Below are 16586 nucleotides of genomic sequence, written 5' to 3'. Positions count from 1 at the left end.
TCTCTGGTCTTCCTAAGAAGAATATTTCAACTTTACAACTCTTGCAAAACTCGGCAGCTCGTGTGCTGACGAAGACCAGAGGGCGGGCCCACATTACACCGGTTTTAGAATCGCTGCACTGGCTCCCCATGTGTTTCAGGATCTTTTATTGGTTTTTAAATGTCTTAATGGTCTTGGGCCTTCTTATCTCTCAGATCTGCTTTTACCATACGAACCCTCGCGGACCCTGAGGTCCTCTGGTACTGGCCTTTTGAATTTCCCTAAAGTCAGGACACATACTCACGGAGAGGCAGCTTTTCAGTGGTATGGTCCTCGTCTGTGGAACAGCCTGCCGGAGGAGCTCAGGGCCGCAGAGAACGTACATGTTTTTAAGAACAGGCTCAAGACCCACCTTTTTAATTTAGCTTTCACCTAACGTTTATTTATTTTATGCTTATTTATTCTATCCTGTTATTCTATTATTAATTTAGACTTTACCTAATATTTATTGATTTTATTCTTATTCATTTTTTAATCTTCTTACTCTATTTATATTTATATTTATATTGTATCCTGTTCTTATTTATTTTATCATTTTACCCTGTATATATCCTATTGTGTCATATCTCCAGTGTTTCCTCAGAGGGCGCTCTCTGCACCGGGGCTGTGATCGACTGTGGCTGCTGGGTTTCTGGGGGTCCTCTCAGCCTGGCTGGGGGGCTCCTTGGCCTCCCTCCTCCTGCTCCTGCCCAGCCTGGAGGCTGCGGTCTGTGACCGGCTCCCGGTGCAGACGGCTCCCTGTTATAGTGTTTCCTCACTTGGCTCATGCGAGCCCAGCCCAATTTTTACTCTTTAAGTGTGCGCATGTGCGTATGTGTGTGTGTGTGTGTGTGTGTGGGGGGGGGGGGGGGGGGGGGCGCGATATGTGTGTATTCACATCATTTATGTTAATGAGAGTGTGGGGAGTGATTTGGAGGGTGGGGTGGGCTGCTTTTAACTATGTAAAGCACTTTGTGCTACATTTTTTTTGTATGAAAAGTGCTTTATAAATAAAGATTGATTGATTGATTGAAGAAGTTATGACCTGCAGTCTATCAGGGGCAGGTATAAACCAAGTTTAGGTGTAGTTTATTTTCATTGTGGTGAATTTTTACCGTCAGTTACTATAACTCAAACCTCACAAAATTTCAACAACCACCAAACAGTTAAGACAGTAAATGAGAGCAGAAACACAGATTCTGCACAAAGACGTAAACACACAGCGCAGAATCAGTGAGATGTCGCCTTTCTCACCCGACGGCACGGACACGGTCGGGGCTGAAAGCCGACAGCTCGCTGATTCTGATCTGTCGGCGGGTCCGCACTTTGCGTTCACACCCCTTTTGCGCTGATTCTAAAGCTGTTAGTTTCATCTCTCTCCAAACAATATTGACCGAACCAGCAGCAAAAGAAGATCCAAACTGTGCTTCAAATTAACATCGTCATGAATTTCCTCTGACTTTTCCTGTTTTGCTTCCACCTCGATAAAAATCACACTTCATACACAGCTCTCTCTCTCTCTCTCTCTCTCTGTACTTCAAGAACAGTTTCCCGTCTAAAAATCTGTTTTCTGCATTATTCACTTGCTTGTTACGCACAAGTCTACCGTTGTTTACAGCCTGTCGGACGCTGTTTGTTTCCTTTCACTTACTTCCGAAAAGAAAGCCTCATTTCTGCTGTTCAATACTGAACAAATTTAAACTTTTTAAAATTATGCAAAATGCAAAACGCTTAGCCGTGTCTCTAATAAAACCTCTGTAACTTCAGAGGTGATTTTCATATGTTGATTAATGGTTTTCTTTCGTTTTTGATGTACTGCAGAATATTTTTATAAAATCCCCGGCCAGGAAAAATCACCTTCATGTTTTTCTGTGTTTTAGTTTCAGCTACTTTGACACAAAGGCATCTGCTGTGATGCTCACACCTTTGATAAAGTCTTGCCTGTGTCAGCTTCCTTTTTATAGATACAAAAATATGTAAATGTACTGATCTGAATTATAATATTTCTGACTGTCAAAATTTCCCAGATTCAAATCGAATCGAATCGTGGATCGAATCGATTCGGGACCATGGGAATCGGAATTGAATCGATTCTAGAAATCAGTGACGATACCCAGCCCTAGTTTCAGGCAGGCCTGGTGGGTGTGTCCCGTCTAGAGGCTGGCCACACCTGAGGAAATGATCACACCTGCAGCTGATCAAGCCTAGTCAGAGGAGCTACTTAGGAGTATGGTGGAGCTCTCTCTGAAGCTGGATCATTGCATAAGACTTCCCATCATTTCTCCAGCTTGTCAGTTTGTGAGTGTGAGCTTACCAGTGAAATTAATGGTACTAACGGCTGCCTCTGTTTTCCCAGGAGGGCTGCAGGAATGAGAGAGCGGCAGGCACGGAGTACACAGGCATGAGGGAGCGGTTTGCCAGCGCGAACTGTGATAGGCATGTCCCACTAGGAGGAGGAGGCCCTGTGGTAGACCCAGGACATGCTGGAGTGATTTTGTCTCTTGGCTGTCCAGGGAACGCCTTGTGGTTTCTCTGGACAAGCTGGAGGACGTGGCCGGGTAGAAGGAGCTCTGGGCTTCTTTGCTTAGGCTGCTTTCCCCATGACCCAGCTAATTGGAAGAAGATGAATGAATGAATGAATGGATGGATTGAAAAGCAAACTGTATCAGCATATAACATAACTTTTTACCTAAGTGTTCCTTTAAGATGTAAATATACCAATAAATAACTGGAAATAGTGACGCACATTTTTCAGAAAGCTTCTTTGTTTTAACATCAAGGTTTTAGCATTGTAGTAATGCAGGCTAGAAAATTACTTTACATTTATGTTCAGTGTTGAGAAGGTTACTTTTAAAATGTATTCCACTACGTATTACAGAATACATGCCCCAAAATGTAGTTTGTAACTGTTACGATCCGGCTCAAGGCCGCAACATAAAAAAGGAGACGAATACCAGAGTGTAAATAGTAAGAGGTTTTAATCTTACAATGGCATCACAGGCCGGCCAAAATGGCTGGTGCCACCCAGGCAAAGACAAGTTAGCTTCTTGGAAGCTTGCTTTCAGGTCCTTTTATCCACACCTGACTAGGTGTGGCCAATTAGCACCAGCTGAACACATTGAGATGATTAGGGGCTGCAGAGGGACGTAACACCTCCTCCCTCAAAAGGGTTCCTCTAGGACCCCTAAATTTATTAAAAGCCTCTCTGAAACCTTCAGGTCCTTGACCCACAAACCTGAAAAAAAAAGTAAAAGCCAACAGAAGCACGGTGTTCACATTATAGTTGGCATCTTTAAGCATGGATGCCCCTACATGAGGATTTTGAAGTTGCCACACTGAACACACAAAAAGTAACATGTAACCAACACTGTACAACAGTACAACTCAAAATGATTACTTGACCTGCTACAACACAAAACCAAAAATAGTAGCAAATAACCACAACCAAGTGATCAGTTGTCTCCACCACACAAATGGTCACATACAAGTGGCCTCATACCACAACAAGTTACTTTAAACTCCAAAGTTCAGTAAAGCAAGCATGCTAGTGACCAACCACAAACGGAGAGCTATGGCCACACAATGATCACAACAAGGGTGGCTCATCACTAGGGATGGGTATCGTTAGGTTTTATCCAATACCCGTGCCAAACCGGTACTTTTGAAACGGTGCCGGTGCTTAAACGGTGCTCAAACCGGTGCTTAAAGAATGGAGAACACCAACTTTGTCCAAAAACCTCTCATGTTCAGCTGGTTTCTTTGTAAAAAGATAACAATGTTAGCCTTTTCTGCAGCTATGGGGCATATATGGTATCACTCTTGGCTGGAAGCAGTGCTTAAACAATGGAAAAAACACAAACTTTGTCCAAGGGAGTATCTGCCATCAAACAAGAAGACAGCCGCATGTAACTACGACGGTGTTTGCTAGTTCACCTTACATGCATTAGTGTAATAGTGTGGTTAGCCTACTCAACGTAAATTACACACGAATAACATTAAGCTACTCACACAGAGAAGAACGGCTGCTGCTGCCATCATCAGCCGTCATCATTTCTGCTAAACTGGCAGGGCTAGGGGCCAGGACTCTCCTCTTCAGGTTTTTGGGGGATGTTGCTAACTCCGGGTCCAATAACAGGCACCATACCCGCAGTAGATGTGCACGGTGTGAGGTGTTGCAGCATCAAATACGGCGCATTTCTCAGCTTTTAAAAAAACGCTATGAGTCGCCAGGTGTTTCATCGGATTTGAGGTGTTACCTCCTTTGCACAGTATCACAGTATCAGCTTAAAGCACTTGTTGCAGGCTGCTGAGTTTGCATCTTTTGCTGTGAAGTACAGCCAGACTTTTGACCGCTTCGCCTTGGGCATTTTTAATCTGTAGCTCTGCTCTAAAAGAACGTATGTACCTGGACCCGCCTACTATCCTCGGAAATGTAAAATGATTGGCTAGAATCTAAAGTGTATCACAGCACAGGACAGGAAAAAAAGCACTGAAATAAAGCACCGAAATAAAGCACCGAAATGTGCGTTGCTTTTCGGTCTGGTTACTACCGTTTATGTCAGAACCGGTGCCATGATGGCACCGGATACCGGTACCCATCCCTACTCATCACCTCACAGTGTTATTGCCATCACCTGGCCAACAACACTCACAAGTGATCCAACAAAAGTAGCCATATTCCCCACAACACTAAAGGTCACAGCACAAAAAACTCACCAGACAATGATCTCAAGGCAACTTTAAACGCAATCTCAAGGGTAGGCAGCAGACCAGGGATATAATCTCCTACCAAACTCTGAAGCGTACCCCCACCCAGGATAACCACCAAACACAATAAACTAAAACAATAAAGCAAAACAACAACCAAGTGCTTCGATGGAGGGGCAGCACAGCCACCCAGCTGAAACACACTTACTAAAGGGACGTTGCTCAATCACAGTGAACACCTTCACTCACCCACTTAAAAGTAAAACAAACTAATATTCAGTTTCCACTAAAATGTCCAAAGATCCTGGACTATAGTGATGTGACGTTCTGTATCGAGGCTTCGAAGCTTGTGTCGAGTAATTGAGGGGCGTTTCCGCGATGCGCGTATCGAGGCTTGCTTCATTTATGGGAAGAGCTGAAAATGATGACGTCCGAAGCCTCGCTGCCCGGCTCTGCCACGTGACTGGTTCATGAAGTGGTTCGAACTTTGCCGCGAGCTATGACAGCAATATAAACCCCTCAGACTTCATTCAAAAATGTGGGTGTTTGATGGAGAGTTGCAGTTAGTGAGAGTTTGGAGACAGTTTGGAGACAGTTTGGAGGTTTATGAGAGTGAGGAGAGAAAGTCAGGAGAGAATGGAGCCAGCTAAGAAGAGGAGTATGTCCTCCCCTGTGTGTGAACATTTTGATTTTATTCCTCCCAACAAGGTATGTAAATTTCTACAGAAGATGTATTTTCATAATACTGATGATGCAATACAATTTATGTTAAGCTGTCTTTACTTTTGTACAAGGTGAAGTGTTTGCTATGTGCCAGGGAGCTGGGATATAACAACAACACCTCATCCATGCTTAGGCACTACAGAGCTTTGCATGAGAATAGGGGGAACACCGATTGTGGAGCAAGACCAGGTGAGCCATCAAATGCCATGATAATATAGCATGCAGTAATGTTACTACATGATATAACAATATTATACAGCTGTTATAAGTTACGTGTGTGATATTTATATTTGTGCTTTGTTTTTGTTGTCTTTCCTCAGGAGAATAATCTCAAATAGATGAAGACCTGGTTAGCATGGTGATTGAGGACTCCCAGCCATTTAGCATTGTGGAGGACAAAGGATTTAAAAGATTTGTTAAATCGTTAAATCCTAGCTATGTTCTCCCCACTACAAAGGTCATAAAAGCAGTCAAAATTTAATTTTTACAGAATACAATGTGGGCAGGACTGAGGCTCAAAGCCTCAGTGTGTAGCTGTCCATACCTCAACGTTAGTCATCAGAAAACTTCTGAAGATGGCAGGTCTCTGTGCAGTGGCTGAAGTCTGTGGTGTAGAGGGTGAAGAGGAAGGGGGAGAGGACAGTCCTCTGTGGTGCCCCTGTGTTGCTGATTACTTTGTCAGACACACACTGTCGGAGACGTACATATTGTGGTCTTCCTGTCAGGTAATTAACAATCCAGGACACCAGAGAAGCATCCACCTGCATCGCTGCTAACTTAGCACCCAGGAGGGTCGGCCTGATGGTATTGAAAGCACTAGAAAAGTCAAAAAACATGACCCTCACAGTGCTCGCCGGCTGGTCCAGATGGGTGTAGACACGATTGAGCAGGTAGATGATGGCGTCCTCAGTTCCGAGACGAGGCTGATAAGTGAACTGAAGGGGATCCAGATGTGGTCTTACTATGGGTCGCAGCTGGTCCAGGATGAGCCTTTCCAGGGTCTTCATGATGTGGGAGGTCAGTGCCACGGGCCTGTAATCCTGGGGGCCACTGGGACGTGGCATCTTTGGTACAGGGACGAAGCATGATGTCTTCCACATCACTGGTACCCTCTGCAGACTCAGACTCAGCATAAACAGTTTATGAAAGACTCCACACAGCTGGGGGGCACAGGTCTTGAGGATGAGGGGACTCACTCCGTCTGGTCCAGCAGACTTGCTTGAGTGAAGTCTCCTCATTTGCATCTCAATCTGGTATTGAGTGAAGGTGATGGGTGGGGGAGGGGTGTCAGGAAAAATACAGGAGGCAACAGCGCCATGTGAAGAGAGAGGCTGGCACAGTGGTGTGGCTCTGGATTCCAGGCTGACTACAGGTGAGGTTGTGGGGGTGGGAGCAGACACTGTAGTGTCGAATCTATTGAAAAACAGATTCAACTCGTTAGCTCTATCCTCACCTCCCTCAGCTCCACTGCTGTTGGTTGGCCTGAATCCAGTGATGGTCTTCATGCCCCTCCACACCTCTCATGTGTGGAGGGGTGTTCTGCTGGAGTTTCCACTCCAGCTTCCTCCTGTAATTGTCCTTAGCCTCTCTGATTTTGTCAGTTAGTAACACCTGGACCTTCCTCACCTCCTCTTCATTGCCCCCTCTGAAAGCCCTCTTCTTGTTGTTGAGGAGGGCTTTGATGTCCTTTGATGTCCTTTGATGTTCTTCCTCTACACCCCCCCCCCAATTTTTGCACATGTTGAGGAGCGTGTCAGGCTACATTTCACTGTGTGTTATACTTGTATAACTATGCATGTGACAAATAATAAAGAACCTTGAAAGAACCTAGAACCTTGAACCTTGAACCTTGATGACCCATGGCTTGTTATTTGGGTAACAATGAACAGTCTGAGCTGGAACAATGGAGTCGGTGCAGAAAGTTATGTAGTCTGTGATACACTCAGTAAGCCCATTGATGTCCTCGGCGTGAGGCTCACGGAGTGTTTCTCAGTTGGTCACCTCAAAAAAGCCCTGTAGTTCCGCTAAGGCCTCCTCTGACCACCTCCTAATGCTCCTCGTGGTCACAGGTTCCCTCCTCACAATTGGCACATAGCGGGGAGTGAGGTGAATCAGGTTATGATCTGACCTACCAAGTGGGGGGAGGGAGGAGGAGCTGTATGCATCCTTGACATTAGCATACAGTAGGTCTAGAATTTTTTCTCTCCTGGTCGGACAGTCCACATATTGTATCACATATGAATGTTGGTAGCGTATTGTCCAGTGATACATGGTTGAAGTCACCCGAAATTACAATAAAGGCACTCGGGTGCTGAGTCTCTAACTGGGCTATGACAGAGTGGATAGTGTCACATGCAGCTGTGGGGTTAGCAGAAGGAGGAACATAAACAGCCACCATGATGACATGAGAGAATTCCCTGGGTAAATAATACGGCCTGAGTCCAACAGCACACAGTTCAATGTCGCAGGAGCGACTGTAACAGGCTGCACGCTGGTTGGCGCATGCGCACTGAAGCTTCATCTGCCCAGCTTCATCTGCCCATCACTACTGGACGAGCCCCCACTTATGTTACAACCAGGCTCAAAAGCCACAACATAAAATAAAAGATGAATACCAGAGTGTTAGTGAGAAGAGGTTTTGTCTTAAAATGGAATACCAGGTTGGCTAAAATGGCTGGTGCCACCCAGGCAAAGACAAGTGAGCTCCCCGGGAAGCTCGCCTCAGGTATGCTTTTATCCACACCTGACTAGGTGTGGCCAATTAGCACCAGCTGAAAACATTGAGATGATTAGGGGCTGCAGAGGGACGTAACAGTAGCGTATTCCATTAACCCTTTAAGACCTACCATAGAACCAAGTCCGCCAGAGCTTATATTATATTTTTACATGCTGTGGAGCCATTTTTGGGAGCATTTCAAGTTGCTATACATCAATACAACCATTATAGCCCAGATTTTAATAATATGTATTCATTAAGTGCATAGTAATTACATAAATTGCAAAAAAGTGCAATAAACTACAAAAAAATTGAAAATCGTTTTTGATTTTTTAACATATATTTGTAGTTAGAGAAATTTAAGAGGCTTATCCCTCAAAACTGTAAATACAAAAAAGTTGCACAAAATAGTTTCCCACCACAGGAAATTTATTTTGAGTGTCTTCATAGTTTTATTTTTGAAATACACCAATTTTTATACACTGCAGGAAAAACGAAAATAAATATTATACTGCAAATTTGCAAAAAAGCAGCATATGCATCAAAATAAACTATTTCCAGCAGTGCAATATGAGTCCTAAGCATCCCAGAAACGACACAGAAAGTCATAAAGTCAAAGATAACTTTTAAAAAGAGCAGTATAGGCCCTGAGGCCCTGATCGCAAAAAAGACTACATTTCCGCGAAAATGACGTCACTTCCGGTTTCGGCCAGGTAATGGCGGAAATGCAAAAGTTCGCGCTGACGTCTATTCCAACGTAGGAAGTGTTTTGAACAGCTGATCGGACCGGCAAAGCGTGTTTCTGGAATATTATGTTTTTGTTCCTGCAAGCGCTTTTTATGCAGTTTTTGCAAAGCTTTATGTGGAAGGAAACCGTGACCTAGGACAAGCTGATGGCACAATATGTAAGTACAACTCCTCCGGTTTCATATGCAAAAAAATCTTTTGCGCTAGCTTACGTGGTTGCAGTGCTACCGGGATTTAAAAATAGTTACGCATAACAGAGCGTTCCCGCTCCGATCGGCTCTAAAGGGTTAAGTTACACAATGTGTGTGCATTCTGAATACTTTGGATTACTTAATATATTGTCATGCTTTTTACAACTACATACTATTGTTGTGTGATTTATTACTATTACTGAAGACTGCTCACCACTGAGCTAACATTGTTAGCTGGTGTTAGCTGAGGTTAGTCCTTACAGAACTGCAAATAATTATTTGCAGCTAGCAGGTTGTTCATGCTATAACAACTAAAACAAAGTAACTGTAGTAGGCTAACTTTAGTTTTTAAAAATGAACTTACTTCCTGATATTTCTTTAGGTTGGAGGTGGAGTCTTTTGATGCTGAGAGCAGCTTGGTTGCTGGCAAACAGAGTTTGTGTTAAACAATCAGATTTCGCCCATCCCTTTCTTCTTTAAATATCAAGAGGTGTCTGAATTTCTAAGTAAGAAATGAATTCCTGCCCGTGCACTGCTGGCTCTGTTATGTTGGCTATGGGTCCATCGTGTAACTGACGCCATGAACATTAACAGTACACTTACATCTACACCAGAGACTGCACCCCCTGACATCCCTGCAACATCACCATCAAATTTGCAGATTATACCACTCTGATGGGGCTCATCACCGACGATGACGACACTGCCTACAGAGATGAGGTCCACTGTCTGAAAGAATGGTGTAACTACAATACCCTTCTTCAAAAACACAACAGTGATATGTTTTAAACTTTACATTTTCTTGCATTTCTTGTTCATACATAAAATATATAAACATGATAGTTTGGATGATTTCATGTTGTCATATGAAAAGTCTTTTAAGTAACTGCAGCCAAAAAATAACAGCAATGTTGTACTAGGCATTTACTTTTAATACAAGGATTGATTGTGGCCTGGAAAAGAACCTTTTCAGGTGTTTTGAAATTTTTTTCATTTTGAGTCCATAGATGAATGGATTAAAAATAGGATGATACAGAACTACTTGTAATGTCATTACTATCCGTACAGTTTTTGGAAAATTTGTTTCCACCCGAGCTATGCTTACATCATACACAAAAAACACAGAAGCACTGATTAAAACTAAAAGATGGGGTAAACAAGTCTCTGCAGCTTTCTTCTGAATTTCTTTACATCTTTGATAAGAGACTATAAATATTTTTGTATAAGTGAAAACTATAAAGAGCATAGGAAGTACTGCAAGATCTAGTAAAGCAACCACACCAAAGATGGTAATTAATCTTGATCTTTCACACAGAAGAGTGTAAACTGCATTGTTACAAAATATTCCCTTTATATTAAAGTCACACAGTTTAATGTTAGCACTCCCTATTGCTTGGACTGCAATATGACAAGCAGGTACAAGCCAAGCTATGATCAGAAAAATACTCACAGTGGTTTTTCTCATGATAATATGATATTGCAGAGGTTTACATATTGCCACATATCTGTCATAGGCCATGGCAGCCAAGAGAAAGAACTCTGAACCACCTAGAGTGTAAAACATAAAAAACTGAAAGAGACAGGCTGAATATGTTGTGGCTTGTTTTTCAGATAAAAAGTCAATCAGGAGTTTTGGGTAAATAGTTGTACTGTAAAGAACAGAGTTCAGTAATAAAGCTGCAATGAAAATGTACATAGGCTCATGAAGGTTTTTATGAATGCAGATTATGTACATAATAGTAGAATTAGTGCAGATTATTAGACTATATAATGCAAACATAATAAAAAAGAAAACATATCTGTACTTGTTAATGTCCACATACCAGTCCAGAGTTACATATGTAAAATTTAACTCTTGATCCATTATTGTCTTCAAAAACTATTTAATAAAAAAAATAAACTGAATAACCAGACTACATAAAACAATTTAAAAAACCAAACCAAACTAAACAAAATTACAGTAACATAAACCCTGTGTTGTGTGTCCTGTTCATAAAGATATCTGAACTTGAATTATATCTTTATCATTCATGAACCACATATACATAATGAATCATGTGAGTCTTGAGAAGGTTTTTATCAGGTTGATTCATTCTCCAGAGAGGAGGAGGTCTAAAATGGCATTGCTCAGCCTCTTATAGTTGACTGTACACGGTGTGTACAATTAATGTGTCCAGCCAATGAGTTCACTGTGGGCATTTAGGATTATCTGCTCTACCTTGTGTTTTATTTCAGTGCTGTACTGACCACACATACCTTGGAAATGCATCAGCTACTTTTATGTTTTTTGTCACAGTGAAGAGTTCCATACTCAGCACTTTTGCTTGTACTGGCTGCATCTGACTCTGGTCCACAAATGTCCAATGTGTGTTGCTTTTACACAGGTAAACCCACATTTTGTTAAGTTAATGGCCAGTCAGTCTACAAAGAGATGTTCAATAAAAGAATGATTGTGCAAGTACATTGTCCACCTAAACAGCATGACGTTCCAGATCACTAACTACAATTTTCAAAATCTTTTACAAAGTTTTGAATTCACTGTGGAGGACTATTCTCTTGCGTGCCTAAGTTACTGATCAATGCAATTAGTCCACTATTAGTCTTGTACATTGCCAAGCATTCCAGTATCCAGTATGTTTGGGAAATTGAGCCATAGGCTTTCTTGTAGCCTGTCTCTGCTTTGCTGGAGTTTCTCTTCACCCTAGCAGAACGAGCTGTGAACCATTATTTGGTGGTTTCAAGAGACTCAGTTATGAACATCTTGTTGTACCTCTTTTTGATCCCGGATCTGTCTCTCATGACCTGCTTTCTGCACCTGAGTTAACTAGTGAACATCCATCTAGGATTCCCTGATTTTAGCTTACAGCCTTCTTCTCCATGGGGGGCTTACTCTACGTGCATGCTTGACCCGAGTGCTTCTAGGATTACTGTGAAAGTGACGAATATGAGCTCATTGGTTTAGTGACACTGGCAGTAGAGATGATACATAGAGCACTTTTCACATCTGCAAAGGTGGGAAAATAGCATCTTGGTTTATCGTTATCTTGAGTCTAGGCACAGTCTTCATCCTCAGCTCAGAAAGTGCACTTGCTATTATAGGTCACTAGGCGTAATCTAGTTCAGTTTCACTGCTCTTTTCTGCCAGGGTTGGCTCATTGTTTAAAATGCTGCTTACTACTGTTCCCATTGCACTCTAGCCTGTGGAGCTCCAGCTTTTATAATAGCTGCTTTCACTCTCCCTATCTTTTCCAGCTCTGCCTTTAGTATTTCTCAAGCTTTAGTCTTCCTTTTTCCTGATGTTGATATCACTTGGTATAGCTACATCTGTCACTAAAGGCTTTTTACTTTGCCTTTCCACCCTCCGGTCATGTTCACCTCCTGCCCCTTACTTTAGTGTTCCCGGTCAAAATCGACTGGTCCGTTTTAGCTGCTCTTAAATTAACACAAAAAACATTTTTAACCACCAAATTCAGTTCAGTGGGTCGCTCACTGGGTTGTTCAGTGGGTTCCTTAGTAGTCGTTCAGTGGTTGTTTAGTGGGTAATTCAGTGGGTTGTTCAGTGGGTTGTTCAGTGGGTCTTTCATTTGGTTGTTCGGTGGGTCACTCAGTGGGTCGTTCAGTCAGTGAGTGAGTGAATGCATGCATTCCCATTCATATTCTATGGTGGTCACGTTTGACTGGGAACACCACAGGTGTAACAAGGTTGAATAAAACACTCAAAATTCAGTGAAAGAGGTATTCATCACTTTTATATGTTCAAGTGCATAGTGTGGAGGATATCATAAAGCTTTGAGACAATAAGGCCTTGAGACAATATTTATGAGTGTGTTAAGTCTTAAATTGGTCAGGTTTGACCCGAACACAACGAGAAGATTACTATGTCCGTTGGTTAAAAGCCAATAGTTTGTCTGTTTCTATTTGCAGTTCCTTCAGGATCTTAGCTTGGACATTCTCAATAACCTCTGGGGATGTACAGCGTGGGCCATTTATATGGATACACCGTAATAACATGGGTTATATGGTTGGTGATATTAAGGTTCTGTTTGTGGCACATTAGTATATGTGAGGGGGCAAACTCCTCAAGATGGATGGTGACGATGGTGGCCGTTTAGAAGCCGGCCATCTTGAATACAACTTTTGTTTTTTTTCAATAGGAAGAGGGCCATGTGACACATCAAACTTATTGGTAATGTCACAAGAAAAACAACGGTGTGCTTGGTTTCAACGTAACTTTATTCTTTCATGAGTTATTTACAAGTTTCTGACCACTTATAAAATGTGTTCAATGTGCTGCCTATTGTGTTGGATTGTCAATGCAAACCTCTTCTCCCACTCTTCACATACTTATAGCAACACCGCAGGAGAAATGCCAGCACAGGCATCCAGTATCCGTAGTTTCAGGTGCTGCACATTTCGTATCTTCACACCATAGACAACTGCCTTCAGATGACCCCAAAGACAAAAGTCTAAGGGGGTCAGATCGGGAGACCTTGGGGGCCATTCAACTGGCCTATGACGACCAATCTACTTTCCAGGAAACTGTTCATCTAGGAATGCTCGGACCTGGCACCCATAATGTGGTGGTGCGCCATCTTGCTGGAAAAACTCAGGGAACGTGCCAGCTTCAGTGCATAAAGAGGGAAACACATCATCATGTAGCAATTTCAAATATCCAGTGGCCTTGAGGTTACCATTGATGAAGAATGGACCCACTATCGTTGTATTCCATATACCACACCAAACCATCTCTTTTGTTGGTCCAACAGTCTTGGAGGGATCCATCCAATGTGGGTTAGTGTCAGACCAATAGCGGTGGTTTTGTTTGTTAACTTCACCATTCACATAAAAGTTTGCCTCATCACTGAACAAACTCTTCTGCGTGAACTGAGGTTCCTGTTCCAATTTTTGCTTTGCCCATTCTGCAAATTCTGTGCGCCGATCTGGGTCATCCTCGTTGAGATGCTGCAGTAGCTGGAGTTTGTAAGGGTGCCATTTGTGAGTAGCTAATATCCACCGAAGGGATGTTCGACTAATGCCACTCTCCAGTGACATGCGGCGAGTGCTACGCTGTGGGCTCTTGCTAAATGAAGCTAGGACAGCCACTGATGAAATGGCCACCATGGTCACCACCCACCTTGCCGAGTTTCCCCCCTCACATATACTAATGTGCCACAAACAGGACTTTAATATCACCAACCATTCCCATGTTATTATGGTGTATCCATATAAATGGCCCACCCTGTACAATGCCAATTCCAATGAAGTTGGGATGTTGTGTAAAACTTAAATAAAAACAGAATATAATGATTTGCAAATCCTTTTCAACCTCGAGTATATTCAGATGAATACACTACAAAGACTAATTATCTGATGTTCAACCTGATACACTTTATTGTTGTTTTGAAAATCTTCACTCATTTTGAATTTGATGCCTTCAACACATTCCAAAAAAGCTGCGACAGGGGCATGTTTACCACTGTATTATGTTACCTTTCCTTTTAACAACACCAATAAGCGTTTGGGAACAGAGGACACTAATTGTTGAAGCTGCATAGGTGGAATTTTTTCCCATTCTTGCTTGATGTACAATTTCAGTTGCTCAACAGTCCGGGGTCTCAGTTATCGTATTGTAACACATGCAGAATGTCCTTCTGAAGTAAGCAAGGACGTCCCTGAAATAGACCTTACTTGGATGGGAGCATATGTTGGGGAATTAGGGGTTGGGCAGAGTGGCAACCAGTGGCAACCATAGATAATCCTTCTGACCCTGCAACAAAATAATTCTTAAACATTCTTCACTGTTTGGATTTTATCCAGCACGTCACGCAGCCGACTCACAACAGAGGACACATTCTGGACCTGGTCATCACCCATGGGCTGTCCACCAGCGTGTCCTCTGTTGTTGACTTGGCTGTCTCTGACCACTACTGTGTGTTTTTTAACATCACCGGTTTTATTCAGCGGAAGACCTCGGTGCGAACTGTGAGGAGGCGCTATCTAACCTCTGTAGTGGCTGCAAATTTTACCAGGGTTTTAGACGAATGCCCCCCTGTGATTTTACCTGCACCCTGCGATTTGATTTTTAGTTATTTTAACAGCAAACTGAAGAAAAGCCTTGACTCCGTTGCTCCACTCACCACCAAAAAGATTAACGTAAAACATGCATCACCCTGGAGAAACGAAGAAGTCAAAAAACTCAAAAGAAATTGCAGGGCAGCAGAAAGGAGATGGAGGAAAAATAAAAATAATATCAACCATCAAATATTTTCCGAGCAACTTAAAATGTACAATAATACATTAAGGAAGTCAAGAAATTCATACTTCGCCAAAATAATCAGTATTAACAAAAATATTCCCAAGGTCCTCTTTTCCACCATAGATCATTTATTTAACCCTGATTTTAAAAGCTCCAAAAGAACCCCCACAGACTCACTCTGTGAGCAGTTTGCAGACCACTTCAGGGGAAAAATCAGCGCCATCAGATCTGATATTTTATCTAATCGCAATATGATTGTAAACACATCTGAGGGCTCGATTGTAGCTGAGGAGACACTGGACAGCTTTGTCCTGGTTAATGCTGAGAACTTTCAGAAGGTTTTCTCCACAGTGAGACCCACCACATGTCTTTTAGATCCAATTCCTTCTTCACTCTTTAAAACACTTTATGGATTTTTTGAGGCTGAGCTTTTATACATGATGAATTGCTCTCTTCAGTTGGGTGTCTTCCCTGCTGCCTTTAAAACGGCGGTGGTGAGGCCCCTTCTGAAGAAGAGCAATTTGGATTGTAATGATTTTAATAACTACAGACCTGTATCCAACTTACCATTTTTAAGTAAAGTCTTAGAAAAACTTGTTTTTACTCAGATTACTGATTTTCTCAATGATAGACAGATCCTGGAGATATTCCAGTCTGGATTTAGGGTGAACCACAGCACAGAGACTGCTCTCCTAAAGGTTCTAAATGATCTTAGATGTAACTGGGACTCCCAAAAGCTCTCAGTCCTGGTGCTACTGGATCTAAGCGCAGCCTTTGATACAGTAGACCACGCTATTCTTTTAAACAGACTGAAACACATGGTGGGCCTCTCTGGTGCTGTACATAACTGGTTCACTTCCTATCTCTCTGACAGAACTTTTATGGTGAGTATGGATACATGCTCCTCTAAGATCCATAAAATGACATGTGGTGTGCCTCAAGGGTCGGTTCTAGGCCCTGTACTTTTTAATTTGTATATGTTGCCTCTCGGCAGTGTCATCAGGAGGCATGGAGTGAACTTCCACAGTTACGCTGATGACACGCAGCTGTACATCTCCGTGTCTCCTGATGACACCAGACCAATGGATGCCCTTTTTAACTGTATCTTGGATATAAGATCTTGGATGGCAGAAAACTTTTTACAGCTTAACCAGGACAAAACTGAAGTTTTAATTGTCGGTCCTGAGGCTCAGAGAGAGAAACTCTTGTCTAAATTAGAGGCATTTTC

General features: G+C 42.4%; 1 protein-coding gene across 1 annotated transcript; it reads right to left on the bottom strand.

Annotated features, from left to right (window-relative positions):
* Nucleotides 1-10018: 10018 nt before the first annotated feature.
* Nucleotides 10019-10966, bottom strand: LOC146690333 (olfactory receptor 13C2-like). Its single transcript, XM_085435077.1, has one exon. It carries the CDS (start codon nucleotides 10964-10966, stop codon nucleotides 10019-10021), a length of 948 nt encoding a protein of 315 aa, XP_085291203.1.
* Nucleotides 10967-16586: the final 5620 nt, after the last annotated feature.

The sequence above is a fragment of the Copadichromis virginalis genome, linkage group LG16 (assembly GCF_057382275.1).
Source record: "Copadichromis virginalis isolate Kocher_CV1m ecotype Utaka linkage group LG16, C_Virginalis_male_GT1.1, whole genome shotgun sequence".
NCBI lineage: Eukaryota > Metazoa > Chordata > Actinopteri > Cichliformes > Cichlidae > Copadichromis > Copadichromis virginalis.
The sequence above is the reverse complement of the archived record's forward strand: the minus strand, read 5'-3'. Positions and strand labels throughout refer to the sequence as shown.

Bases quoted from the DNA above. Each gene is read 5' to 3' on its own strand.
- LOC146690333 (XM_085435077.1), bottom strand. From the start codon at position 10,966: ATGGATCAAGAGTTAAATTTTACATATGTAACTCTGGACTGGTATGTG.